The sequence below is a fragment of the Mustela nivalis genome, assembly GCF_964662115.1.
Source record: "Mustela nivalis genome assembly, chromosome: 7".
NCBI classification, from domain to species: Eukaryota; Metazoa; Chordata; class Mammalia; order Carnivora; family Mustelidae; genus Mustela; species Mustela nivalis.
Genome location: NC_139026.1, coordinates 127,396,000 through 127,423,725, shown reverse-complemented (window position 1 = coordinate 127,423,725; position 27,726 = coordinate 127,396,000). Strand labels below are relative to the sequence as shown.

At 40.5% G+C, this 27,726-nt stretch overlaps 1 protein-coding gene across 15 annotated transcripts in view; it reads right to left on the bottom strand.

The window, feature by feature from the left end:
• Window positions 1–1,545: 1,545 nt before the first annotated feature.
• CACNB2 (calcium voltage-gated channel auxiliary subunit beta 2) overlaps window positions 1,546–27,726 on the bottom strand; it is a 385,488-nt gene continuing 359,307 nt past the window's right edge. For all 15 annotated transcript variants that reach the window (XM_082742043.1, XM_082742051.1, XM_082742050.1 and 12 more), the window contains 5 exons: window positions 21,386–21,495; window positions 8,490–8,641; window positions 6,850–6,945; window positions 5,727–5,912; window positions 1,546–4,942 (listed from right to left, as the gene is read on the bottom strand). In XM_082742043.1, coding sequence (XP_082598169.1) covers window positions 4,448–4,942; window positions 5,727–5,912; window positions 6,850–6,945; window positions 8,490–8,641; window positions 21,386–21,495 — 1,039 coding nt within the window. In that variant the 3' untranslated portion in view covers window positions 1,546–4,447. The remainder of the gene's footprint in view (window positions 4,943–5,726; window positions 5,913–6,849; window positions 6,946–8,489; window positions 8,642–21,385; window positions 21,496–27,726) is intronic.

The window sequence follows — 27,726 nt, the reverse complement described above, 5'->3', positions numbered from 1 at the left end:
TATAGTAGATCAAGACAAAAAAGACCACTTTATAAGCAAATCTAGAATCCAATAAAACATGAACGTTCCCTTAATTGCAAAAGTAACCAAACATCCCACTGTGAGCAGCCCGTATGTGACTGCTTTTATTAAAATGTAATTATAACCTTAGGCTTGCTTCATCCTACTGCTTTTCAGATAAGATACGTTAAAATACCCAATACCCAGCCTAGTTTAAAGGCTGTCTCTTACAGTATTAAATACATCTAAATGTTTTAACTTCCATTCGGATCACCCCAGAGTTTCTCAGCCTCGGGTATATAAGGTGGACAGTTGGGAACAATTGCCTAATAGTTCCTTTCTGTCCCCTCCTAGGTTTCTGTTAGGAATTTCTCCTGACTGTTGTGTCCATCAAGATGGCAAGGTCTCTTTGATCAGGTTAAGACCTTTAGCAAGCCTCTTCTCTGAAGCTTTTCTTGAACATCCTCCACTTAGGTTGGCTTAGGCATTTCTATCTTTTCCCACACCCCGAGGACCCACTTCTCCTGCCCTTATCATTAACACACTCACTTTTCTTTTAATAGGCCTCCTCCTTACCCCCCTCCTCCTCCCATGTTCGGGGGAAGGTCTTGAAGGCAGGAACCCTGTCTTTTCTGTTCCTGCTTTAGAATAGATCAATACATGCTTATTGAATGAGGGACAAGCTATTTCAGGTTCCATAAGATTCAGTTATGTGCCTGACTTCTTTATATCCCTTATTCTGCCTTTTATCCAGTAGATGTCATTGGACTAAAGAGAAGCACCATTTACCTGTGTAATTCCGTTTCTAGGGCTTCACACATTTCTCCAAACTTTAAGTGTGTTTTAAAAAAAATCCATGTCTTCTCATGCTCTTTGCCAAGCCTTACGTGCTCAGCTGGGATGAAAATCGTAGACAGGGAGCCCAGCAGTAGACATGTAAACTGTTGGTTAATACTGACAAATAGCAAAATACAAGCAATGCAGGCAAAACAAAAGAACAATATTTGCGTATTAAAACAGGAAGACAAGGAATATTGTTAAAAATGTTGGCTTTGACAAAGACCTTTTCAGTGGGTTTAGTTCCTTCAAAAAAATAGGGAAAATTGGAAAATAAAACACATTCAACCTGAAGGGACACAAAGTTAAGACCAAGTAGAATAAAAAGGGAAAAACATCTGGGAAATATGGAAGAATATATTCTCTTAACGTATTTAAGATTAACATATTTCTAGGGGTGAGGATTTAAATTTGTCATCAAGATCGATTTTCATTTTAAAAATGAAGAATAAAAAAAAAAAATGAATTGCCACCCATGAAGAATTAAGGTGGGAGAAAGACTACTCTGCTCCTATCTTAAAAGATCTTTATTACCTGCCATAAACTAGCATCTTATGTGACATAAAGGGAACATCACTAAAGGAAATTCAGGGATCAGCATTGCCCTTAAGAAAAGATGCTCCCACCATGGGAAGTGTTGTTGAAAATCTGACATATTCTCAACTATAAGAATCATTCCTAAAATGGCAATTAATACTACTACTAATAAACAGTGCAGAAAGCCAGCTCTTTATTTGTTTTATATGAATGACTTTAAACCAGATTTGTTGAACAGTTCAGTGTAGCTGACAGTGAATGTTTAACAGGAATGCATAGCAGACCATGTTAAAAATGTGGCATTGTCCCAAAGTACAATACGACTAAGACATCCTACATTTAGCAGCACCTTTTTGTAACAGTAACTTAAATGAGCAGTAGAGAAAGAGCATAGGAAAAACTGAAATGGGTTTGACAATAAAACATAGAACTATTAAGAACATTTCCATTTCCAGCATTTTCTAGGTTGACTACAAAGATCATGATTCTACAACTGAGTAGGTTAAGGTTAAGCCTTTGCTGAGTGAAAAGACTAAGTTTACATTCCACAAGTCAGTAAAATCTCCCATTGCCCTTGGGATTATTTCTTCATTTACAGATTCAGTACACACTGTTCACACATATGCCTGCTATACAGTTTTCACGTATAGATGTTCACTGTCAAATCCTACAATATCGTTTTTTGAGGAATACTCTGATTTGGACTAGTATGTTTCACAGTCAAGTGAAAAGAATCCAAAAGTGAAAAGAACTGGAATCTGTTAGCATGACTCTTTGAAAGGGATTCGTGGTAGCAGCGAGAAAGATAAATACCAGTTACACTTCAAGAGTTTTAGATATCCCAAAGTCATTAATTGGGATGAAAGTTTCAGATATATTTTATACAAGTAACTTTAACTGGAATATGGTTCCCCAATGATATGAATACTTTACATCAAAAATGCATATATTATGACTTGTTTTTATATTCAATAAATAAGTTTGTCAACAGTACAGAGCTAATTAACAAAAAGATGAATTCTGAGGAAAATGTTCCTTATATTAACTGATAAAACCCTTCAAATGTAACTCATTTTTAAAACTGAGTTTTCTTGCGGAGGAAGGGAAAGAAGGAGTTAAATGTGAAACAGTTTTACTTAGGTCCCAGAATATTTGGCAAGAACCTGGAATAATCCATGCAAAACAAAAATAAATTAACTTCTTTAACAAAATAATTTCATAATGTACAGATCTGAAGTTAGGCCATTATATTATAGCTCGGCATTTTTCAGGGACAAACTTCAGGTGCTGGGTACTTGCACACCTAATACTGTCTTACCTGTCCAGTCGTAACTGGACAAAAAGTACACGTAAGCGATACGGAGAAGGTTGTTTTAGCCTTAGCGTGACAACCACCCTGGGAGCTGCTTACAGTGGTATCACTGGGGCATGGAGAATAGTATCTTTTGGGTTCCCTTTCAGAGCGGATATCTAATGGAGGAAGATAGTCTTACCATTTTGTTCACTTCAAGTCACCTCATTTTGCCCTGATTACTTCTGAAGAGCAGAAACTTTGGTTATAAGAAGCACTTCTAGGTTTTGATTGACAGCGAAAGTGTTGGAGTTGGGGGCAGGGAATGGAATGAAGGGGGAAATTGAAGGGAGATGAACAACAGGAACCATAGGCAAGGTTAGAAAGAAGGTGGGAGAAGTTAGAAAAATTTATTTTCCCACGAAATAATTCTACAAGCTGTGTAAACATTTCTTACTAAAACAAATACTCAAACACACAAAGATTGTACATTTCCAGTGAAACACTCACAGTTAAAAGTTGCCTGTATTTTACTCTCTAGGAGCAAAAACAAGGAGCCAGCAGACGAATGCCTTCCTCGTTGCCTTTGGCAGCAAGCTTCCTCACATTCCCTGACTGCTCAACGGATTCTCAAAGCAACAAGTAGCACAATTAAATACAAAGCCAGGTGAGTAGAATTCTAGGTTTCGGTCTCGAGTCTTGAGCACTCAGTTCCATCGCAGTCATTCGTGCACACTTTTACACACTCGTACACACAGACACGCTTGCATACGGAGGTCCGGCTCGTATACTCCAGTGCAGTGACATAAGACACTAGCTACTAAGAATGTGTTTGTCACAATCAGTGTGAACTGCATGGATTAGAACAACCTTTGGAGTTTGGTTATATTTACCATAATTTATGGTCAAAATTATAAACTTACAAGGATGGTAAAACATTCAGAAATCAAACCTCTTCAAGTCAGGCAATCACACGTATTTACAGTATGTACAGACTTTCTATTAGAATGGGGATAGGTGTCTAGACGATATTACAAATTTCCTGAAGGTGGGCATTTCTAGTCCCTGTAATTCATAAAGCAAATCTGCTGACTTGGCATTAAGACTCTAAAATAGTGTGATCAAACTGAGATATATATATATATATATTATATATATATATTATATATATAATTATCATAAGAAGGTGTTTGCAGAAATAACATTTACAAACTATACAGTACACAGTACTAGTACATAGAAAATAGATTCTAACTTTATGATCCCCTTTGTGTAAGGCAAGACTGAATCTGTCCCCAAATTTAGTCAGCCAGAGGTACAAGCAAGAAACAGTGGTCCATGGTTAAATGAATATGCAAATCAGGTGCCTACATATTAAAAATCTGGAGAATCAAGAAATTCCACTTTTCACCTGGGCCAATTCTGGCTTGCTGGATACATTAACTACATTTTTGAAAACATCAACTATGTTTCTTAAAATACTAATGCCACCTGGATGGCAACAGATTTTGTTCAAGTGGCAGCGATCCCAAACAGTTTTTGAGAAGTCCAGTATGCAACCGGAGGACTGCAGCCATACCAGGCGAATTTATAGAGCACTTACAAAAGAAAAAAAAAAGGTATATTAATACTCTCTATCATGCTATTGCTATTCGAGCAACAGCAATACAAAGTATACAGGACAGATCACATATGACTGCAATGTAGACCCCAAAGATTGAGTCTGAGGGTGGGGGTATACAAGACTTTAAAAAAAAAAAAAGAAACGTAAAAGGGCCCAAGTCACTGGCGGATGTAAACATCCCTGTTCCACTCCCCAGCCTCGTTCCGTTTTTTGGAGAGGCCTTCTCCGTCCTTGTCACAATAGCGATCCTTGGATTTGTGCCGGCTCCGTTGTTTGTTGCACTCGTTGTGGTCCTGCTCTCGATCCAGGTCCCTGGAACGGTGCCGAGACTCCCTGTGTCTGTGCTCACTGCTCCCGTGGGGCTCCTCTCGGTGGTTATGGTCACGGTGGGGGGCATAGTGGTCCACATGTTCGTGGGAGTAATCTTCCTTCGGCTCCACATAGGCAGAGTCTCTACTCTCCTGGGTTTCTGAGTCAAATGTCTCCTGCCTGGAGAGGCCTCGGCTCGTCCCACTGCGGTGGCTGTGATGCTGGGCGGAGGAGGAGGAACGGTGCTGGGCTTTCTTGACGGGCTCCGGGCAGGGTTCTTCTTCAGGCTGGGAGGCAGAGCGGGCGGGAGCGGAGCGCTCAGTCCTCTGATCCCCTTGGGAACCCTGGTGGGAAAGGGAGCCAACACGGGCATCAGCCGAGGTCACCGTGTAAAGAACTAATATGTCACAAGAGCAAGGCTGCCCTTTCAAGGGTTTATTCCCTGGGGACTTTCTAAAATGAAATCTAAGCTTGCTCAGTTACTTAATTCTTTTGAGAACATCCAGTGGCGTTTACAAGGCTTGTACTACGTTATATCAGACTTTCTTTTCCTTAATGAGTAAGTGAAGGGGGGACAGCATCCTTTTATATGTTCTCCTGACGTTCAAATCAGATACAGGTACCTAAAATTTCTTTACACACCAGAGTACATTTCACTACCTCTACTTGAAGACCTGTGGGAAGGTTAAAAATGCTTAAGATGTTGGGGAAGAAATAAAATGTCTGATACTCACATACCATTTAGTATGAGGCAAGTACTGTCCTAAGACAGTCCTTGGTGTTAATTCAGTAATGTGGCAGCAGCCCTGCGACAGCAGTTGCCATTAGTCTTCCTGAGGCCAGGGGCAGGTAAGCTACTTCTCCAACCTTACACACCCGGTAAGAGTTGGAGCAGGAATTCGAGCCCAGGCAGTCTGATTCCATGGCTGTGCTGCTGCCAGTGTAGAAGAATGCTATCCTTGTCTTACAGGACATGGGGCTGAGGAGTTTCTGTATGTTTGCGGTATAGTGGTGACACGGTTTTTCTTACAGGTACACAACTCGCCCTGAAAGGTAACTGGGCTTGGATCCCGGCCAGATGACCTAAGGCAGCCTAGTTTCTAGGGCTTAAGAAAGAGCCCCTCTTACCTGTGAATTAGAGGCTTGAGTGGGACTACTGGGCAGAGCTGAAGTGGCTAAAGTACGACTAAGGAGCGGGTTGGGGAGATGGCTGCTGGGAGGGTGGGTGGCCTTCCAGTAGGCCTCCAGATAGTCGGCAAGGTGCTCACAGGCATCCTCGAGCTGATTCTCGTCCAGGATCACATCAAACAGCTCCTGCAGAGGCAGACGTTGCCGATGACACACTCGCACCGGCCGGGCACTCCCCAAAGGAAGGGCCGCACCCCTTTGTATTTGCACGGGTGCTCCTGCTCTCTCCTTTTCAAATCGTCTAAGTGTCCTGTTGAGTCAGATTGTGTCTGTCTGCCTCAGATCAGTGCTCACAACTCTGGCTGTTTAACCTGTAGCGATTCTCAGTGTAATGACAGTTGTTTAGACATGACAGAAAAGAGGTAGAGAAATAAAAATATAATCTGGACAGTACAGAAAGAGGCCTGGTTGTGACATAGAGACTATGAAAAACTTAATCGTGGAAATTGCTGAGGCAAGATTAGGACAGGAAATTTGGCAGACAAAAGCTGAAATCACTGATGATTTGACAGGGCCCAAACTTCAAAATATGCCCAGTGATAAACAATATAATTCTTAGAGCTTCTGCTATACTGCATATCAAAATGAAAACCTAGAGGTGTCCGTTAGTCTCAAACCATGATATGTAAAAAGCAGGGATCAGGAGGGGGATTTGTTCAGGTGTCAGAAGCTACGTAACTGTTTAGAAAAAAAAAATTTTACATGGTCTCAAATCAATTTCTCAATTATTAAGAAAGCTATTAAGAGTTATTAGAAGTGAATAACAAAGCCCAAACAGATCCACTTTATAAACCACATTTTGAAACCATAATCTCATTTCATTTAAGATACGAATTAGGTATTAACAAAGCAAGGTCACCACCAAATGCCGTAATCTAGGCGAGTGTTTATGGGAGGTGGTCAGACAGTTCACTTCTTGGGAATGAAGACCATGGCCAAGTGGGGGGAATTCTCGCCCCCGACACCTGTTTTCCTGTCCGGTTATTGGCCAGTTGTGCTTTCTAAATATAAAACCAGGGCTAATGTCTTCAGGTGGATTTTACCGTGTATGGAGACGACTTACTGGAGGGCACTGAGCCAGTTTATCAGCTGCGACCATCTGGACATTGAGGTGTTTAGCTTGAGATTTCCCTCGAGATTTTATTAACCTTTGTAAAACCTGTGCAAGATAAGAGTTAACAGAAGAATATCTGCATTCAGGTAAAGAACAAGGTTTGTTACTCACTCCAGGGCCTTTTTATGTATAGCACAAATGGTTTATAATAGATTGAGCCATAAAACATGTAAGTTAGCTGCAAAATTAACAAGTTAACAGATATCTCAGTTGCAGACTTTAAAAAGATAGCTAGCTTGGAGCTTACTCTCTTTTTCAAAGCTTGCAGTTACCAATCTTCTTGTCTCATGACTCCTTTATGTTTAAAAGAAAATTGAGAAGCCCAAGAGTTTTTGTTTATGTGAATTATAATGTTTACCACAGTAGAAACTACAACTGAACACATTGTTAAATATTCCTTTAAAAATGAATGATAAGCTGGTTATATTTTACCAAATTACTTATTTAAAAAAAAAACTACATTTTTAATCAATTTCTCTAATTGCTTCTTAACCTGCTACAGAGTCTTATTTTGGTTGAGATAATGTGACGAAATCCATCCCTCTACAGCTAGGTAATTCAGAAAAGGAAGAGTATTTTAGTAGCCTTTTCAGGAATTGTGACAGTGTTCTTTGATGTTACACTAAACAAGTGGCAGTTTCCTAAGAGTAGTTGCATGTGAAAGCTTAAACTGTATCAGTGAACTTTTCTTACTGTTAAAGTACATTCCATTGGTTTATCTTGAAATACGAATGGATCTTTTACTGTGCATGATTTGTAACATTTCATTGATCATTTGGAAAATAATGGTTCAGATTCTTCAGATCTTTCAAATGCTGACACACTTCTTAAACAATATCAAAACGTATTTGCTATTACCAATGATCACATCAGAAAAGGCTATCTTTTGAGAAGCTGCTAAGCTAAGATATAAATTTTCTGAAATTTCAATTTTTGTTTGAAAGCTCCAGTTTTATCACTGGTGACAAATGGGAAAATATCTACCAAAAAACCAAGTCTTATAGTATGTCAGTTGTTCACTCAAATAAAAATGGTGTTCTGTGAAAAAAGAGGCTGCTTGAGTTTATAACTTGAATAGTCACTATGTGTCCTCAAGATGACTGATAAAGTGTTTCAGCTATTCAAGTTTCATTACACAGAATATTGAAAAGCCTTGTATTTAAGAGTCAAAAGTTATAACATTAATAAATGTTACTACTTTGTCAAGACATACTTAACTGAAACTGGGTGGTGGTAGGTTTTTTTGGACCGGGCACACCGTCTGTTACCAGTCCCCATTCATGAACACTAGCACTTTTACCCACCACTGCTTTTGCATCCTCAGTGCAAATGTCAAAACAGTGAAAAAGGAGAACCATGTCTTAGAACCTTCCTCCAGGACACCGAGGACCACATTTTGGGAATTGGTGTTCTAAGCCATGAAACTAATAACCATGCTTTGCTTACATGAATCTTAAAAACTCTTGACTACCCTGTCTCTTCAAACTCTTTATGATGGGTAGAGATATAACTTACCGCAATTGTAAAGCAGAACATAAACAACTGTAATGAAGTTTGATTAGAGAGCAAATAAGAACAAGCCCGCTTACCTTAGGAGAAGAAATCTTTACGTAGACTATAATAGGGGCCAAAGAAGTTTTACTGAGTTGAGCTGGATGATTAATGGTATCTGCATCAAGGACTACCAGTTGCAGTGTTCTTGCAAGTTCAAAAATCCTTTCAATTTCACTCTGAACTTCCGCTGTAGAGGGTTAATAAGCAGAGTTCAATTACTGAAAGTATTTTTAAACCAAATTGAAATAAAAATGGTACACTGTTTCTTAAACAGGAAGGGAAGTAGGGCAGCCAATAGGTTAAGGTTTGCAGGCAATCGAGGTGATAAAAGGTATCCTTTGGAAAGAGCTGTCTCTCCACAGAACCTTTAGTATTGAGGGAATTCTTCTCTCAACCAGCTATAAAATTTGCTTCCAGTACAACATTCTTTGTGCTATAAAACTTCACTCTGTGAAATCATTTCATAAAGATGTTGTAAAATAGAAACTTAAGGATATCTTTAACTTGTCTGTTTCTGACCATGTTACCATAGCAACTCTCACATTTCTTTTCACTGTATCAGCTTGATCTGTGTTTATATTGTCACCTATTGGTCTACTTTCTCTATATGGTATTCTAGATTTATTAACAAGTTGAAATCCAACATAAAATGGGAGAGACGTTAATAGTATCTATAACAAACTTGGCCAAAAGCACACTTCTCATAAGTTTTTGCCAACAGATGAGTGGTCCTGCAGTATTCGTATTTTAAAAGGGGAGTTATCCATTAGAGGTAGCACTACAGAAATCCAAACTCTAAGATTCATAGAAAAACTTAACTAAAAATTGCTTGAACACCAAGAAAAGTTCAGTCTATCTACTCCACGATCCCTCCAGAATACAAAACAGGACTGTCCAACAGAATGTTCTGTGATGGTGGAAATAGTCTGTGTCAATGCCATCCAGTATGATAGCTGCTCGGTGGCTGCTGAGCACTTGAACTGTAGTTAGAACGAATGAGAAGCTCAATTTTTAAACTTAAATAAAAGCTAAATAGCCAGAGGCTACTGTACTAGGCAGCACAGATCTATAAAGGCCTAACATGTAGCTTGTAGTGTCCTCTACCATCATGAAAGGCAGACTCTATGAGATTCCCGGACCTACAGAATACCTTCCAATTCCTCTTAGCCATTTAGATCCATGCAGAAGAGTGCTGGAGATAATTTCAACTAGTATATTACTGCAGAAAAGACAAGTCACTACTCCTCTTCCTCATAGTAAGTTATGACTAGAATCCTTTTAGTTCCTTGGATGTATTTAAAATCTGGGCTGAAGTCATTTACAGCAGTAGCTTTAAAATAATATTTGGTTACAAGCCATTCATGACAGTCTTGCAGAAAGGAAGACCAAAAGCAATCTGATTAAGCTTCTGGATCTACCAGTTGACAAGAAACACAAAGAATAGACAATTACATAAACTACACCCATACAATGCAGTTAGAAAACTTCAGATGGATAAGTGACCCAATCTCTTCAAGTAAGAAATTAGGGGTGGGGGGCGCCTGGCTGGCTCAGTGGGTTAAGCCTCTGCCTTCGGCCCAGGTCATGATCTCCAGGTCCTGGGATCGAGCCCCACATCAGGCTCCCTGCTCAGCAGGGAGCCTGCTTCTCCCTCTCTCTATGCCTGCCTCTCTGCCTACTTGTGATCTCTCTCTCTCTCTGTCAAACAAATAAATAAAATCTTAAAAAGAAAGAAAGAAATTAGAAGGCGGGGGGGGGGGTGGGGAAAGACATGGAAAACTACAGATTAAGAAACTCACGGACAACAATAGCCAAACTGTGGAAGGAGCTGAAATGCCCTTCAGCAGATGAATGGATAAAGAAGATGTGGTCCATATACACCATGGAATATTCCTCAGCCATTAGAAAGGATGAATACCCACCATCTGCATCAACATGGATGGAACTGGAGGGGATTATGTTAAGTGAAGTAAGTTAAACAGAGAAAGACAATTATATGGTTTCATTCATAGGTGGAACACAAGCAATAGCACAGAGGACCATAGGGGAAGGGAGGGAAATCCAAAGGGGGAGAAATCCGAGAGGGAGATGAACCGTTAGAGACTATGGACCCTGAGAAACAATCTGGGGGTTTTGTGGGGGGGGGAGGGGTAACAGGGCCATGGGTATTGAGGGCACATGCTATGATGAGCATTGGGTGTTATACTGAACTAATGAATCACTGAACGCTGCATCAAGGACTCATTATGTACTATATGGTGGCTAACAACATTTTAAAAAAAGACAACCCAATTAAAAATGGGCTAAGCATTTGAATAGACATTTCTATAAAAGAGATACACAAATATCCAATAAAGACATGAAAAGATGTTAAACAATATTAGTTGTTAGGGAAACAAAAATTGAAAGCACAATGAATTACAACTTCCCACCCACTAGTATGGATAAAATTTCAAAAATGAAAGGAATTGTTGGGGAGGATGTGCAAAAATTGAAATCCTCATACATTGCTGGTGGGAATGCAAAATGGAACATCTGCTGCGGAAAACAGTTTGGCGGCTCCTCAAAAAGTTAAACAGAATTGCTGTGTGGCCCAGTTATCCCACTCCTAGGTATATATCGAAGACAAGTGAGGACATAAGCTCTCACAAAAAATTTGTGTACGGATGTTCCTAGCAATAATCACAACAGCTGAAGAGCGCAAACAACCCAAATCCCCAACCATGTCATGAATACAGTACATGTGGTAGTATGTACATGTAGTAGAATAATAGCCAAAAAAGAATGGAGTCGTGATACTTGCCACAACATGGATGTATCCTGAACACATAATGCTAAGTGAAAGAACCAGACTCAAAGGCCATATGATGTATGACCCTATTTAGTTGAAATATCCAGAATGGATAAATCTGTGGAGACATGAAGCCAATCAGTGAATATCCTGGGTTCCTGGGACAGGAGACTGGGGAGGAACTGCTAATGGATGGGGTTTGTTCCAGAATTAGATATCGGTGATGGTTTGCACAACACTGTGCATATACAACTAAAAAGGGTGAACTTGATGGAACACGACTTACAGCTCACTAAAATGAAAAAAAAATTACAGGAAAGACTCATGGACCTATGAACAAACAAATCACTATGGACTTAGCATTCTGATTCAAGCAATTATTAATTTATGTATATTTATAATACATAAATGAATAAAATGATGTATATATAAAAATATACATCACAATTGGGAAATGATACACGGCTGAACATCTAATGACACTAGGGATGTGTTGTTAATATATGATAATGGCATTGTAGTTTAAATAGTCCCTCATCTTTAAGAATACATACTGAAATGTTTACAGGTAAAATCATATGATGCTTAGAATTTGCTTCAAAATAATCCAGATGGCATCGGGAGGGCTGAAATGAAAAAAGACTGGCCATGAATATTGAAAGTGGGTGATGGATATCTGAGGTTATACTTTTTACTTCCCTATATATTTGAATTTACTTCAAAAACACTTTTAAAAATAAAAATTATATATTCTGATTTTTCATAAGTGTTCTAAAACATTACTAATATTATTTAGATATTCTGTTGATCTTTAAATTTATATTTCAGTTAGCACCTTGTATGGCTTCATCCCCTACCAATGTCTTCATGGCCACTGACCCCCAACAATCAAGTTCCAGTCTAAATATTACTGTAAGCGTTATGAAATTTGATCAGCCCACACCTAACATCCTACTCAATAGTGAGGCGGAAAGCTTTTTCTCAGAGATCAGAAACAAGACAAGGATACCTACTCTTATGCACTCTTTTATTCAACATATTACTGGAAGTCCTAGCTGGAGCAATTAAGCAAAAAACAAAAGCCCTCCAAGTTGGAAAGGAAGGTAAAGCTCTTACTGTTTGCAGATGACATTATTATAAACCCTAAAGACTCCACCAAAAACTGTTAGAATAAATAAATCCAGTAAAGTTGCAAGACACAAAATTGGTATAAAAACATACACTGTGTTTCTACATACTAAAGTCAACTATCAGAATGAGTAAGAAAACAATTGCGTTTACAACTGCATCAAAAAGAACATACCTAAGATGTAACCAAGGGGGTAGAAGACCTGCACATTCAAAACTACAAGACAGTGCTGAAAGAAACTGAAGAAAATACAAATAGATGGAGAGAATATTTCATGCTTATGGACTTGAACACTGTTAAAACTTCCCTTCTTCCCAAAGCAATCTATAGATTCAATGCAATCCCTGTCAAAATTAAAATCGCTTTATCATGGAAACGGAACTATCCTAAAATTTGTGTGGAACCACAAAAGACCACAAAAGACTCTGATAAGCCAACTTAATCTTGAGAGAGAACAATAAAGCTGGAAGCATCATGTTTCCGGATTTCAAACTATATTATGATATTATAGTAAAACTGTGGTATTGGCATTAAAAAAAGACACATAAATCAATAGAACAGAATAGAGAACCCAGAAATAAACCCATGCATAGACAGTTAATTTATGACCAGGGAGCCAAGAATATACAGTGGGGAAAGTATAGTCTCTTTAATAAGTGGTATTGGGAAAACTGGATAGCCATATGCAAATGAATGAAGTGGGACCACTACCTTTCCCCATATACAAAAATTAATTCAAAATGGATTAAAGACTTAAATCTAAGACCTGAAACCATAGAACTCCTAGAAGAAAACATAGGTGGTAAGCTCCTTGACATCAGTTTTGTTGATGACTTTTTGGATTTGACACCAAAAGCAAACACAACTAAAGCCAAAATCAACAAAAGAGACTCCCTTAAACCAAAAACCTTCTGCACAGCAAAAGGAATTATCAACAAAATGAAAAGGCAGCCTATCAAGAAGGAGAAAATATTTGCAAATCACATGTCTGATATTCAAAATATAGAACTCAGAAAACTGAATAGCGAGAAAACTGCCTGATTTTAAAAATGGGCAGAAAGACTGAATAGACATTTTTCCAAAGAAAACATACAGGTAGCCAGCAGACACATGAAGAGATCAATAGTCATCAGGGAAATGCAGATCAAAGCCACAATGAGGTATCACTTCATACTTGTTAGAAAAGCTAGTATCAAAAAAGCAAAAATAACAAGTGTTGGTGAGGATACGGAACAAAGGGAATCACTGGGCACTGTTGTTGGGAATCCACATTGGTGCCTTTGTAGAAAACAGTATGGATTTTTCCTCAAAAAATTAAAAATAAAATTAACCTGTGATCCAGTAATTCCATACTGGGTATTTACCCAAAGAAAACAAAACCACTGAGTTGAAAAGACACATGCATCCCTGTGTTTATTGCAGCATTATTTATAATAGCCATAATACGGAAGCAACCCAAGTGTCCAATGATAGATGAATGGGTAATAAAATTGTGGTACATCTCTAAGTAATGGACTATTAGCCATGGAAAATGAGATCTCGCTATTTGCAACAACATGGATTTAACACTAGGTGGAATGAGAGGAAGACAAATAGCATAGGGTTTCACTTACATGGGATTTAAGAAACAGGAGCAAAGAAAGAGACCCCCCTCCCCCCCCCCCAAAAAAAAGACTTACAAATACACAGAACCGGTGGTTGCCAGAGGGGAGTGAGGTGGAGGAAAATGTGAAACATAAGGGGGATTAAGAGTATGCATATCTTTTTTTTTTTTTTTTTAAGATTTTATTTATTTATTTGACAGAGGGAGATCACAAGTAGGCAGAGAGGCAGGCAGAGAGAGAGAGGAGGAAGCAGGCTCCCTGCTGAGCGGAGAGCCGGTTGTGGGACTTGATCCCAGGACCCTGAGATCATGACCCGAGCTGAAGGCAGCGGCTTAACCCACTGAGCCACCCAGGCACCCAAGAGTATGCATATCTTGATGAACACTGAGAAATGTGTATATCGGTTGAGTCATTATATTGTACATCTGAAACCAATATAACACGGCATGTTAATTACACTTCAATTAAAAAAAAAGGGAGAGAGGCAAGCAATATATCTGGTACTAGAGATTTTCCTTTGACAGAGTCCATCACACTTAGAATTTATCTCAAAAAAAAAAAAAAAAATGCCAAAGACTTCCTTGGCATGCTTTCCTGAAATTGAAAAATGGTCTTGAAGTCATTTTGGTCCATCAGAGTCATCCTACCCAGTGAGAGGATGCACACACTCTGCATCTTGAAATGGGCAGGCCTAACTCATCCGTCCATATCCTACTGTCTCTACCTGTGGAGTTAAAACTGGCACCAGTAAAATGAAAATTTATATCTGACATCTAAAAACAACACCCAAGGACAATCATAATGTTTTCTCCAAGACAAGAAAGAAGAGAAAGTTACTTTGTGTAGAAGTTTCTGCAATTGAACAACACTTGGAAATAAAAACGGAATGAGATTGTTACTTTCATTGTGCTATATAGGAATATCTAAGTGGTTGGTTAATAACGAAACTGTGATATTATTCTAGTATCTAGTTACTGAATGATAACTGCAGTGCCATTTTCATAATCACTAAGCAGAAAACTCTAATTCTGACAAGTGCCTTATTTGTCCCCCAAAAGAAAATCTCTAAAGCCTCCTCTAAGCACCTTTTCCTTTCCTCAAGCTCAGTAAGTTCTACCTATGTTCCTAATTACAGTGTCTGACCCCTAGTAAGTAATGAATGTCAAGAGTCAAGTACAGTTGACTCTTGAGCAACAAATGCGGCTTTGAACCCTGTGGGTCCCTCCCTTAGAAGCAGATCTTTAAAAAAAAGATCAATAAGATCTTTTTCAGTAAGTGCTTTTCAAGCACTGTCAATGTATTTTCTCTTAGGATTTCGGTAATAATTTTCTTCTGTAGCTTACTTTATTCTGAGAAGGCAGTATACAGTGTATCTAACATACAAAATATGTGCTTATCAACTGTTCATGATATCAGTAAGGCTTAGGGACAGCAGTAGGCTATTCGTAGTTCAGTTTTTGGGGAGTCAGAAGTTCTACCTAGATTTTCAGTGTGGGGCTTGGTGCCTCGAACCCCCGTCATTCAGGAGTCTACTGTATTGCTTTGTACCTACTTCTATTAACAATTATCCCACTGAGTTTCGATGACAGGATTGAGAATGTTCCCAGCAGGCAGTGGAATGACAGAGCAATACATAATGAGTTCTCTTCCTTCCCTCACAGTACAGTGCCTGGTACATAGTTGGCACTCAAATTCTGTTGAAAGAATGAGCCAATTAAATAACAAATTTGACTACCAAAATGTATGCAGACAACGTGAACTACTCCTTTGGGAAGAGAGAGTGCTGGAGCTGGGGCATCAGTGTGTTGTGGAACAAAGACTGTGCTAATGTCTTAAGACAGCTACACTGGCAATAGGTCAAAAGGAGGAAAGAAATTAGATTCAAAAGATCAACTAGTCACATAAATTCCACGTTCATCTGCAAGGCTAATTTTATAGCTTTCTATCATCAGCCCTTTGCTCTCCGTTCTTCCGAAGAGAAGGCAGATGGTCAAGTACATGCAATCGGCATCACTGCCAGATGGCACTGCCTCCTGGGAAAAAAATCTGGACTGCTAGTCAAGACCCCCGTGTCTAGTCTTCGTTTTACACCTTAGTATAAAGTGTAACTACACAGAGCTATTCATTTCCTGTGGTTCTCAGTTTTTTTTTTTTTTTTTTTTTTTTTTTTAAGATTTAAGAAAGAGAGAACACACACCCAAGTAGGGCGTAGAGGGGTAGAGGGAGGGGGAGCAGTAGATACCCCCTGAGCATGAAGCCTGCCATGGGACTCCATCCTAGGACCCTGGGATCCTGACCTGCGCCAAAGTAGCTGCGTAACCAACTGAGCCACCCACGCACCCCTGGCTCTTAGATTCTTTGCTATACAGCGATGGGCCTGAACAAGGCTGGTTGTCCTCACATTTTGCCAGCTAGTAGAATCACGTGGCGGGCTTATTCAAACAGGCTATCAGGGCCCCACCTCTAGAGTTTCTGCTGCAGTAGGTCAGGCTGGGGTCTTAGAACAGTCATCCCTTAACGGCCCATGATACTGACGCTGTTGATCTGGAGAACACACTTCAAGAACCACGGAACTGAACGCTCTCAAGTTTGCCATCCCCATTCTCAAGTCCCTGGTGCTATAACCCAAGTGATGAACTCTGCTTAGTTGACCCTTTCATTGAGATAATGATACATTCACATGCAGTTGTAAGAAAAACACAGAGAGCCCTTGTACCATTGACCCAGTGTTCCCCAATGGAAACCTCTTGCAAAGCTATCATGCAGTATCACAACCAAAATATTACTATGACCCACCAATCCTCTCCAGATTTCTCCAGTTCTCCTGTATCCCCGTAGGTGTGTCTGTTGAGCTGTACGGGATTTTATCATATGTGTTGTTTCATGCATCCAGCACAACAGTTCAGAGAGAACAGTTCCATCACACGATAAGTGACAAAATAAATGACCTAAGCTAGCTCTTCAGTTGGGTTAAGAGTATTTACCAGGTTGGCAACACTGTGATCTCTCCACCTGGGTTGCTAACACCCAAGGTGAATGCCTTTCCTTACTCCCTGTATGCCACCAGCTGCAACTGTTGCCACGTGCACAGCGAAACCCACCTGTGCTTCCTTAACTCTTGTATATTTGCTCAATATTTTCCCACTTTCAGCACACGATTTTTGCTCTCAAGTGGTACACACAGGCCCTATACTCACATCTCTGAGTACAAACATGTACAAGGATGTACTGTATTCCCCTAATTGATTTGTCTCTGGGAAGGTGCTTAGGGTAAAACCAAACCATACTTTTGAAGAAGTTGTGCAGTTTGAGAAACTCCAAGGTGACTCCTCTTAGAAAGCAGTACAATCATTATCTAAATATATTGTTTTTAAAAGTCTGAACTTGGAATTGGCAATTAACTGGATACCCACCCCCATAACTATTAACATTCAAGTAATATTTTTATTTCTAAGACTGTAATGTTCTTTATTTGCATTCCTTACCATTGGCATAGCTAATGTAGATATCTTAAATTGTGATGCTTGACCAATATTGCAAAGGGGACAAAAGGTTAGAACTTGAATGAGTCTTAGGAGTACAAATAAAGCCACGTGTCCATGCAGAGAAGTTCCGTACCAACCTAAAGCAGTACAGAAGATGTACTTAAAGCTTGAAATTTTTCAAGGTTTTCTTTTCCTTTCTATCATACAGTGGTACATCAGCAAAATGAACTCCAAAGGCAACATACTCTACTTTTTTTTATGTAACAGAAGTTTTCTAAAGCAAATTTTTACCTATCAAATTCGCCTTCACTGTACTGGACCTTCCATCCTTTTGTAAAAGATGTAAATGCTAAAACTGATCTCCTTTGTTAGATTTGAGGTAGATCCTCTCATATTTAACCTTTACTAAATGTAGAAGAATCTTAAGGTATAGCATACCCACATATACATACATTCCTGGAGAGTTTAAGTATCAGTTTTGTACTGTGAGATCATAAACATGTTTCCTATGTAGTGGAGTCCACAAAACACGCATAACTTATTATTCAGCATGTTACTGACACAGAAGGGGTATCACCTGACCATTCTCCTGTGTGTTATCATGACCTGTTTCCTGGGGCTGCTATAAAAAATACAAGTCCTTGGGGCGCCTGGGTGGCTCATCATGCTAAGCCTCTGCCTTTGGCTCAGGTCATGATTTCAGGGTCCTGGGATCGAGCCACGCATCGTATCCGGCTCTCTGCTCAGCAGGGGGCCTGTTTCCTCCTCTCCCTCTGCCTGCCTCTCTGCCTACTTGTGACCTCTCCGTCAAATACATACATGAAATCTTAAACAAAAAACAACCAAAAAACCAAGTTCTCATACTTACAGAGGAACCTCCCCCCTGTGTTTCCCTGGGAGCAGACTCCGTATTTGCTAGTTCAGTATTCATGGAGACTTAAGCATCTGTCTTTGGCTCAGGCCATGACATGAGCCATGACAGCGTAACTACTGTGAATATTGAGAACAGGCTGCATCTTAAGTCCTGTCCTCGGTGCCGAGTTCCGGGTCTGTGCATACAGGTGATCGCCTGCCGGGTATGTGGGGGAGCCGAAACGCTGCGAATTCAACTTGTGCACAAAGGCGGCCAGTATCTTCCTTACCCCCTGACCGGTCCACTCCATCTAGCCCCTCATCCTCAATCCCTTCTCCCCAGAATAACACCATCGATGACCCGACTCCCGAAAGGAAAACCTTAGAGATCATGTTGGAGTTGGTTTCTTCATGTTCCAGATTGCCAATACTGGACTCGCTTATCTCTGGATTCCTTTCATTCTACTCATTCCCTGTACCACTGTCTGATTTCAGTCCTCTCTGAACCTCTCCCTTGAGGGATGAGATCAGCCTACGAAATGACCTCCCTGTCCAATTCTTGTCCCATCTCCAGCCCACTGCGACAGAGATTCTCCTCAAGGCACTGGTTTTATTAGTTTCTGCCCAGAGTACATTGTTTTTCCCTGAATCTGCTTTAAGAGAGTCTGACTTTTTCCCTGATTTGGCTCTTTCTCCTTTCCATGCATTTCTCCACGGTGCTGTCAGCGATAGTTCTAAAACACAAGTCCTATTGTGTCATAGGGTCTGCTTTCCTACACCTCTCTACCACATCCACTATAAAAGCCCTATAAAGTTCTAGATGATCAGGCACAATCTCTCTGACCTCCTGGTCCCCCCTTGTCATTCCACATCTGTTAACACTGGCTTCCTCACTAGCCCTAAAATGCATCACACATATTCCTGCCACAGGGCCTTTGCACCTTCAGCTCCCTCTCCCCAAAACAGTCTTTTCACAGGTAGCTGTAAGGCTAAAGAATTCACAACAAATCATTCTGCTACAATGTCTTTTCCTCAAAGAGGCTCCCATCTTCCCCATGTAAAATCACACTCTTCTCAGTTTACTCTCTACCCCTTAACCTGCTTTTTCTTCCCAGATTCCTTAACCACTGACTCTACATCTACATTTATTAGCTTTTGTCCATGTGTTCCCTATGAAACAAAAACTATGAGAGTGAGGATGTGGTGTCCTTTACTTCTCTGTCTCCGACACTTAACAGTAATGCCTAGCATATGGTTGGCACTCGAGTATTTGTTAAATGGACGAATACATGCCTAAAATCGATACCTGGCTCTATAATAGCCTTAAGGATAAGCTCTGAATTCCTTACTATCTCTCCTCTGCCTCTCTGGCGTCATCTGCCTTCACCCTCTGGTTTAAACCATACACTCACAGCTCAGGTAAAGAACCTATGCTTTCTAGAAGCCTCTTGTTACTCAGTTTTAAGTGCCTTTCACCCTCTCTACCTCTTTCCCTTCTGTCTTGCCTAAACCCTGTGGGGCTTCAAGACAGCTCAGGCTTAGCTCCTTGCAAAACCTTCCTCAGGGGCCGGCACCCTCTCTGGCAACCAGTTCCAAGCACGCCCACTGTGCTCACCACCTTCTACTCCAATGGGTCCTTAACTTCTCTGCCTTACTGTTATACCAAGTTCCTTGGGGGCAGCGCCTTCATCTAATTCATCTTTGTACCCCCAGATAGTCGGTGTCTAGTATATGCTCAATAAAATATATGACGTGGAACAGTCCTTTAAAAATAATATATAGCTGATAGTTACAAAAGGCCTTGAAATGCAAACAAATCCATGCCACTGATGTACCGTACGAGTGTAAACAACTCACATTGTTAAGGAGGCGAGTCACTGAAGGGAGCATTTTCTAACAATTTCCGTGAACATCAAAAATGCGGGTCACAGAATGTAAGAATAAGAAAAGAAGTTACTATAAGCAAAATGAACTGTAGTCAGGGAGGGTTTGTTAGGAACAAAACTGAGTTTTATGAGGTATTCTAGACATTACTAACAGATAAAGTTTAATTGTACTAGTTTCTCTATGATTTATATAATATGCTCCAGAGTTAGCTAAAAACGTTGATGTTAAAGACCAGTCTCCCAATGGACTTAAATATTTAACATATAAACAGGAAAAAAATGAACTAAGATCAAACAATTCTCAAAAAAACCTCTGTAATAACAGAAACCTAACAAGAGGCAAAAAATTTACAAAATATTCTCAAACAATTCTCAAAAAAAATTGTAGTAACAGAAACCTAACAACCCAGTAAGTTACTGTGTAACTGCAATTAACCTAAGACTCCAAGTAAATGCCACAGAGAAGAAATAGCTGCAAAGGATGTCATTTCAACAAATCAGTAGACGTTAATAAACAGTATCCAAACATAACCCTATAGAATTGTTAACTAAAATCTCTATATTGTTTTTACAAATAAAAATACAGGTATCAAGTAAAAATGGCCAGGAATTGACCTCATTTTTTATTTCAACACTGTCCCAACCCCTTACAAACACTATCTTGAAAATGATGTCATCCCCGCTACAATCCCATTACTGAGGGTCTTCGGATAATAGCCAGCCTTCATGGAGAACATACTGTGTTTAATCCTTACAGTAATTCTACAGGGTAGTTAATATTCTCTCTCTCTTGTTGTTGTTGTTGCTTAGATGAGGAAACGAGACACTACAGAAGTTCATGAACTTGCCCATGGTAACACCAATGCTAAGCCAGGAGTTTTTAGTCTGTAGACAGCAAAGCTCACTTTGGCGAAAAAAAAAAACCCCACAAAACCCCACAAAAGAACACCACAACCAAAACATTAATCCTGACAGCCAGTGGAATATTTAACTTGAAACTATCATAACAAATCTTTCCATAGCATGAAATCACTAAGACTGTAGCAGTAGCCACTGGCAACGTGGGTCCGTTTCTTCTCTGCTCTGTGACACATGGAATTACCATCTAGTCAGATCTTCTCATTGGCAGCCTCCGGAGAGAAATGTTTAAATAGCCTAAGCGCAAGTCTAGTGCACAGACTTACCTAAGCTTGACCTTGTGTTGGATCTTTCTATTATTGCATGCTTGCTGGGATTGTTTAACACGGAGCGCTTGGCAAGCGAGATATCAGCCGTGACCCTTGTGATGGATATCCTGTTGGGGGGAAAACAGTAACAGAAGACGGTTATTAGCCGAATACAAGGGGATAGAAGTACATTCCCCAAACTCACTTAAGTTTGAAATGCATAGTGAACAGTATTTTCAAATGAAAAGATGTTAGGGCACCAAATCCTTCATTTCTGCTTATCCCGAACCTCCTTACTCGGCATTTATTGTTTGCTTACCAAGTATTAAGTGCTGTATATCTCTCTGACTTATCCCAACACTAGCAGAGAGGCTTCTTATAGTCCCACTTTTGCTGATGAAGAAAATGAGCCAAATATTCATCCAAGACTGTCTACGTCTAAAAGGGGGAGCTGGGGCTTGAACCCAGGCTGCCGAAAACCTGTATTCTTAGCCCCCGCATCGGAAGTGTGGTGCTGTGATAGGCACAAAGAATGAGTAAGAACAAGACAAACACGGTCTCCCTCAGAGAGAGAAGAGTCTAGTGGAAGAGATGGGCAATAGATAAGAACATTACCTGGTAAAATCACTAAAGCTCAAGATTGCTGTTGTGGAGAAGACAGGGTATTGTGTCTGGTGGTAAGGTATTGCGGGGCTTAGGGGGCATTTTAGGTGTGGTAGAAATGAGAGCATTTACTGTTGCCAGTAAAATGATTTAGACCACAGAGAGCCAAATATACAATAGGAAAAGCTAGGGGGTAAAACAGAAGCCTCACAATACCTTTGAAGGCAATGGTAAAAGGGATACTAAAGGTTTGGTGAAAAGTCCGTTTCTGAGTTAGAGCCCTCCACCTCCCCTCTAATTACATGAAGTTGCCAGGGAATGTTTGATAGAAGATGGCTAGTTTATTCTCTACAGGCAATCACACGCAGGGCCCGTGACCAGGAGACCCTAGGCAGAGTGAGGACAGGGCCACTAGACGGAAAAGAAAGGGTTCTAAATGGTGAGCCTCCAGCCTCTTGCCCATCTTACAATTTTGACAGCCAGGCTTATAATACTCCAGGGATCAAAACGGAAGCTCTTGGGGCGCCTGGGTGGCTCAGTGGGTTAAAGCCTCTGCCTTTGGCTCAAGTCACGATACAAATACATAAATAAAATCTTTAAAAAAAAAAAAAAAAAAAAAAAAAGGAAGCTCTGTCCCTGGGACATCTGACCTGAGGGAAAAGGCCACAAGGAAAAAGACTCCAGAACAGTAACCCTGGAGGTTTCCTATGGACATGGCCTGGTGAGGTTGTCCTATAGGGAAGCACCAAGCCAACAAGCTTCACCTACGAGTATGCAATTTCCAAGTGATTACGTGATGTCCCGTTTTTAAATTGGAGCACTGTGGTGTTCACTTAGCATCTTAGGAAAACCTCTGAAATGAGAGCCCAGACAGAAAAATCAATAAATGCAGAATATAGCTGACTCCTTCAACAACGTGTGGGTTAGAGGCACTGACATCCTGGGTAGTCAAAATCCACCATGAGCTTTGGGCTTAACAATACAGTTGAGTAGTGTTGGTTTTTTTTTTTTTTTTTAAGATTTTACTTATTTATTTGACAGAGAGAGAGATCACAAGTAGGTAGAAAGGCAGGCAGAGAGAGATGGGGAAGCCTACTGTTGACTGGAAGGAAGCCTTACCAATCACCTAAACAGTCTATTAATACATATTCTGTATCTTACATATATTATACACTGTATTCTTACAATAATAAGTTTTTTTAAATTTTTCCAATATTTCTAGGTGGTTCACTGGCAAGATTTTTCAGATTGTTAAATCCTCCCCCAAATTTTCCAATATATTTATTGAAAACAAAACAGAACTCTCCTAGAAGAGGAGCCACAGTTCAAAGCCCTGTTGTTCAAGGGTCAGCTGTATTTCAAGTTGAAAGCTAAGACATTATTATATCTATGAAACTATAACAAATTTCTATTTAGAAACTCAGAATGAGTTTTTGGCAATCAAAAATGACAGAAACATTCAAAAGAGAGCTGGGACATAAAGTTAAGAAACTCTAGAGGGTAAAACAAAAAAGGCAGGGACGCCTGGGTGGCTCAGTTGGTTAAGCAGCTGCCTTCGGCTCAGGTCATGATCCCAGCGTCCTGGGATCGAGTCCCACATCGGGCTCCTTGCTCCTCAGGGAACCTGCTTCTCCCTCTGACTCTGCCTTCCACTCTGTCTGCCTGTGCTCGCTCTCGCTCGCTCTCTCTCTGACAAATAAATAAATAAAATCTTTAAAAAAAAAACAAAAAACCAAAAAAACAAAAAAAAAAACCAAAAAAGGCAAAGACAGAGCACACAGAAGAAAAAGTATACAAATGAAAGAACCACCCAGGAGGTTCAACTTCCAAATAACACAAGAACTTCAGGAAAAAAAGAGAATAATGAAAGAAAAGAAACTAAAACAAACAAACAAACAAACAAACAAATAAATAAATACAGGTCCCACATTGAGGGTCTGAAATGGAAGTCTTCTGTTCTTCTCAACATTGGAAGCCAGAAGAGAATGGGGCAGAAAGTCCTCAAAATCCTAAAGGGAAATTATTTCAATCAAAGTTCTATAGCCATTAGGGGGCATATGGAGCTCGGATGGTTACATGTCTGCCTTCAGCGCAGGTCATGATCTCAGGGTCTTGGAATCAAGCCCAAGGTGGCCTCCTTGCTCAGCAGGGAGCCTGCTTCTCTCTCTCTCTCTCTGCCTGCCTCTCTGCCTACTTCTGCTCTCTGTCGAATGAATGAATGAATGAATCAATCAATCAAATCTTAAAAAATAAATTCGGTAGCCATTTAAACTGTCAGTGAGGGGCGCCTGGGTGGCTCAGTGGGTTAAGCCGCTGCCTTCGGCTCAGGTCATGATCTCAGGGTCCTGGGATCGAGTCCCACATCGGGCTCTCTGCTCAGCAGGGAGCCTGCTTCCTCCCCTCTCTCTCTCTGCCTGCCTCTCTGCCTACTTGTGATCTCTCTCTGTCAAATAAATAAATAAAATCTTAAAAAAAAAAAATAAACTGTCAGTGAAATGGGAGGGTTAGACATTCAGGGCCTCAAAAAGTTACGGACTTTTCTAGGGAACCTACCAGAGAACGCGGTCAGCGGAAAGGACAAGGTAAAGCCCCAGATCAATGGATCTAAGGAAAAGGGGCTCCGACCCAAGAGGAAGGCTAAAGGAATATCCAGAATAATGTTGAAGGATGTCCTGGAATGACAAATGTGCACCCATCAAAGACAGAAACTGTCCAGACCAGAGATGGCCAGAACGCTCCCAGAGGTTCGAGAAGACAAAGGGAGTGACAACAGGATGCATCTCAGGATACCGTGAGGAGGTTCCGACAGCTGGGGGGTTCAGGGCTGAGTTAATGCCAAACACAGAGGAAGTAAAGCAAGCGTAGAAAGGTATATTCCTTATCTCAAGGAAAACACAGAAGACAGAGTCATTACAGTGTATACTACGGCTCATTGGAATATTATCCAGAGAGTCATAATACATAGTAAGAAATGGAGCCAGCTGAATACGTCCTCCTCCTCCCACATGCTCGGACCTCTCTGTGCGTGGTACTGCTCAGCTGAGAATCCACTGACCTGCTTCTCGCCTTAGCTCAGTAGGCTGTGCGAAGTTAGGTCACTATTCTATTTCAACTCCTACAGTTATGCTCTGGGAATTGTCACTACTTGGGGTTCTGCCAAAAAGGAGACCTTGATAATCCTAAGGGCCAAATTCTGGGGACAATACAGTTGAGTAGTGTTTTTTTTTTTTTTTTTTTTTTTAAGATTTTACTTATTTATTTGACAGAGAGAGAGATCACAAGTAGGTAGAAAGGCAGGCAGAGAGAGATGGGGAAGCAGACTCCCCGCTGAGCAGAGAGCCTGATGCGGGGCTCGATCCCAGGACCCTGAGATATCGTGACCTGAGCCAAAGGCAGAGGCTTTAACCCGCTGAGCCACCCAGGCACCCCTACAGTAGTGGTTCTTAACCTTCTCGGAATGTATCAAGATTGCCGTACCAGCTTTTACAGTTACAGGAGGTCCTGCCTTGGAAATGTGGTTTCAGCTGGTCATAGACGGAACCCAAGCCCTTGTTGTTGGGCTGGTGTTTTATTTTTTAAAGTGTTGCCGATGATTCTAATGTGCAGCCAGGCTAGATAACCACCAGTTTAGAGGTTGTCTCACATCTAAGTAAATGATCTACACAACAAAATAAAGTGATGTAATGTTACCCAAGATTACTGATTTCCAGTAAGATTCTCTCGCGGAAGATTCAGCAGTGTACATATCCCTACAATTCTGTTCCCATTCCAGACACTTTAGTGCCGAGAGCTGACATTTTCATTCTCTGGGGAGGAAACCGAATTCATCACTGGTGGTAGCTTTCCTTCTCATCCTCAATTTCCTTGTTAATTTACCTGTCAATGTCCTACAAGGGGAATGTGAAGGTTGCTTTGTTTACATGACACAGCTGGTTAGGATGGGTCTGATTGTAAACGGGATACTCTACTGCACACAAGAGAAAGACGGTAATGATTTATCATCTATTCCTTGATCTGACAGCCAGGATCACGATTCTGACAACTCCCCAGGGCTTCAACAAATGAACTTAACTAGGTTTAGGAACAGAAAAGAATTTCCGTCAAGAATCTTTTCATCACCAACACTTCCTTTCATATTTTCTTCCCCTTGGGCTTTAAATTTTTAAAAATAAATTTAGTTTATTTAATAGATAATGAAAGAGTAATTCATTTCTCCCTTTTAAAATTACATGTATATGGAAGTACCTGATACTTTGGATCAGTTTTCTCCCCCTACTGCTGCCATAACCAAAGACACTGAATGATTCAGGTACTCTGGATGTCTTGCCGTGGGTTAAAAATTTTTTGCATGGATTTTTTTAAGTGTATCTTATGGTCCCTATTAATTCCTTTGAGGATCTTTAATTGGTACTCTGAAGCCTAGAATGCTGAACTTGAGCTCTGAGTCAAATGAGCCAAGGCAGATGCATTAAGAAAGCCGTGGAAATTACTTCTGGCCAGAAAGAGCAGACTGACAACATTCAGATATTTTGTTCATTTGTTCTTAAATGAAATCAATCTGGATGGACCGACACTTTCAAACAGGGGGCCAAGACATGTCCTATGGCTGGATTCGGTCTTCCAAATTCAGAACTTAACTAGGTTTAAACAGTAAGGAAATGCCATCTCATTTTCCATCTTTGGCATTTTGGAAAGCGCAGTGGGTTAACTCAGGGAAAGCACAGTGCTTTGTCTAGTAATTTTCTGGGTGTGTATGCGCAAGGAGACAACCCCAAATTAGGATAAATGACAGAGTCAAGCATAAAGAACTGAACGGTAAATGAGCCCGATCAGGGGTATGTCTTTTTCACGTGGCCAGTGCCAGACAGCCTTGGACCAAGCCAAACCCTGTGTTTTCCTGGCACAAACTAAAACATATTTCATACAATTATGGGGAAAAAAAAGTCAAATAAGGAACATTTGATTATGTGGGCCTTGTTTATATAGTCTTTTTTACACCTGGAAACATAATTTCTTCTTTCTTTTACTGTCTCTTTCAGTCCTGTCCTTGTCCTGCTGTAGGTTACCGTGTGGTCTTGCCTCCCCCGCTAAAAGTTGATATGAATTACAAATGGCTCTAGGAGCAGGTATGGTCAAGGAAGAAAGCAGTATACTTAGAAATTTAAAAGAACACTGAAACCCACAGATACTATGTATTTATTGTACTTGTATCCTTAGGATGTGAGAAGGACAGGAATGTAGAGTAGAGGCACCAAATTTGTCTTATTAAAAATATAGAAATATAGGGACGCTTGGGTGGTTCAGTCCGTTAAGCGTCTGCCTTCGGCTCAGGTCATGATCTCAGGGTCCTGGGATCAAGCCCCGCCTTGGGCTCTCTGCTCACCGGGCAGTCTGCTTGTGCCTCTCCTTCCCCTCCACTGCTCCCCCTACTTGCGTGCACACTCCCTCTCAAATAAATATCTATCTTTAAAAAACTACAGACATACAAACTAGTCCTGTATGCTACCCTTTGCTTAAATTTCGAAGTTTCCATTTTAGACTCCTATCATAGCTTTGATGCTTCAGGAACTGGCTTAACTTTGACCACAGTGTCCCCGGATTCTCTGACTTAAGGCTTCTTTCCAATTAACTAGAAGCAAGCGCCATGAAGCCAAGACCCTCTCCTGACTTGTTTTCTTCACGATGCCCAGCACACAGCACCCGCTCAATAAAATTTGCTGAAGCAAGCTGAAGGGGGAGGAGAAGAGAAGAAAAGG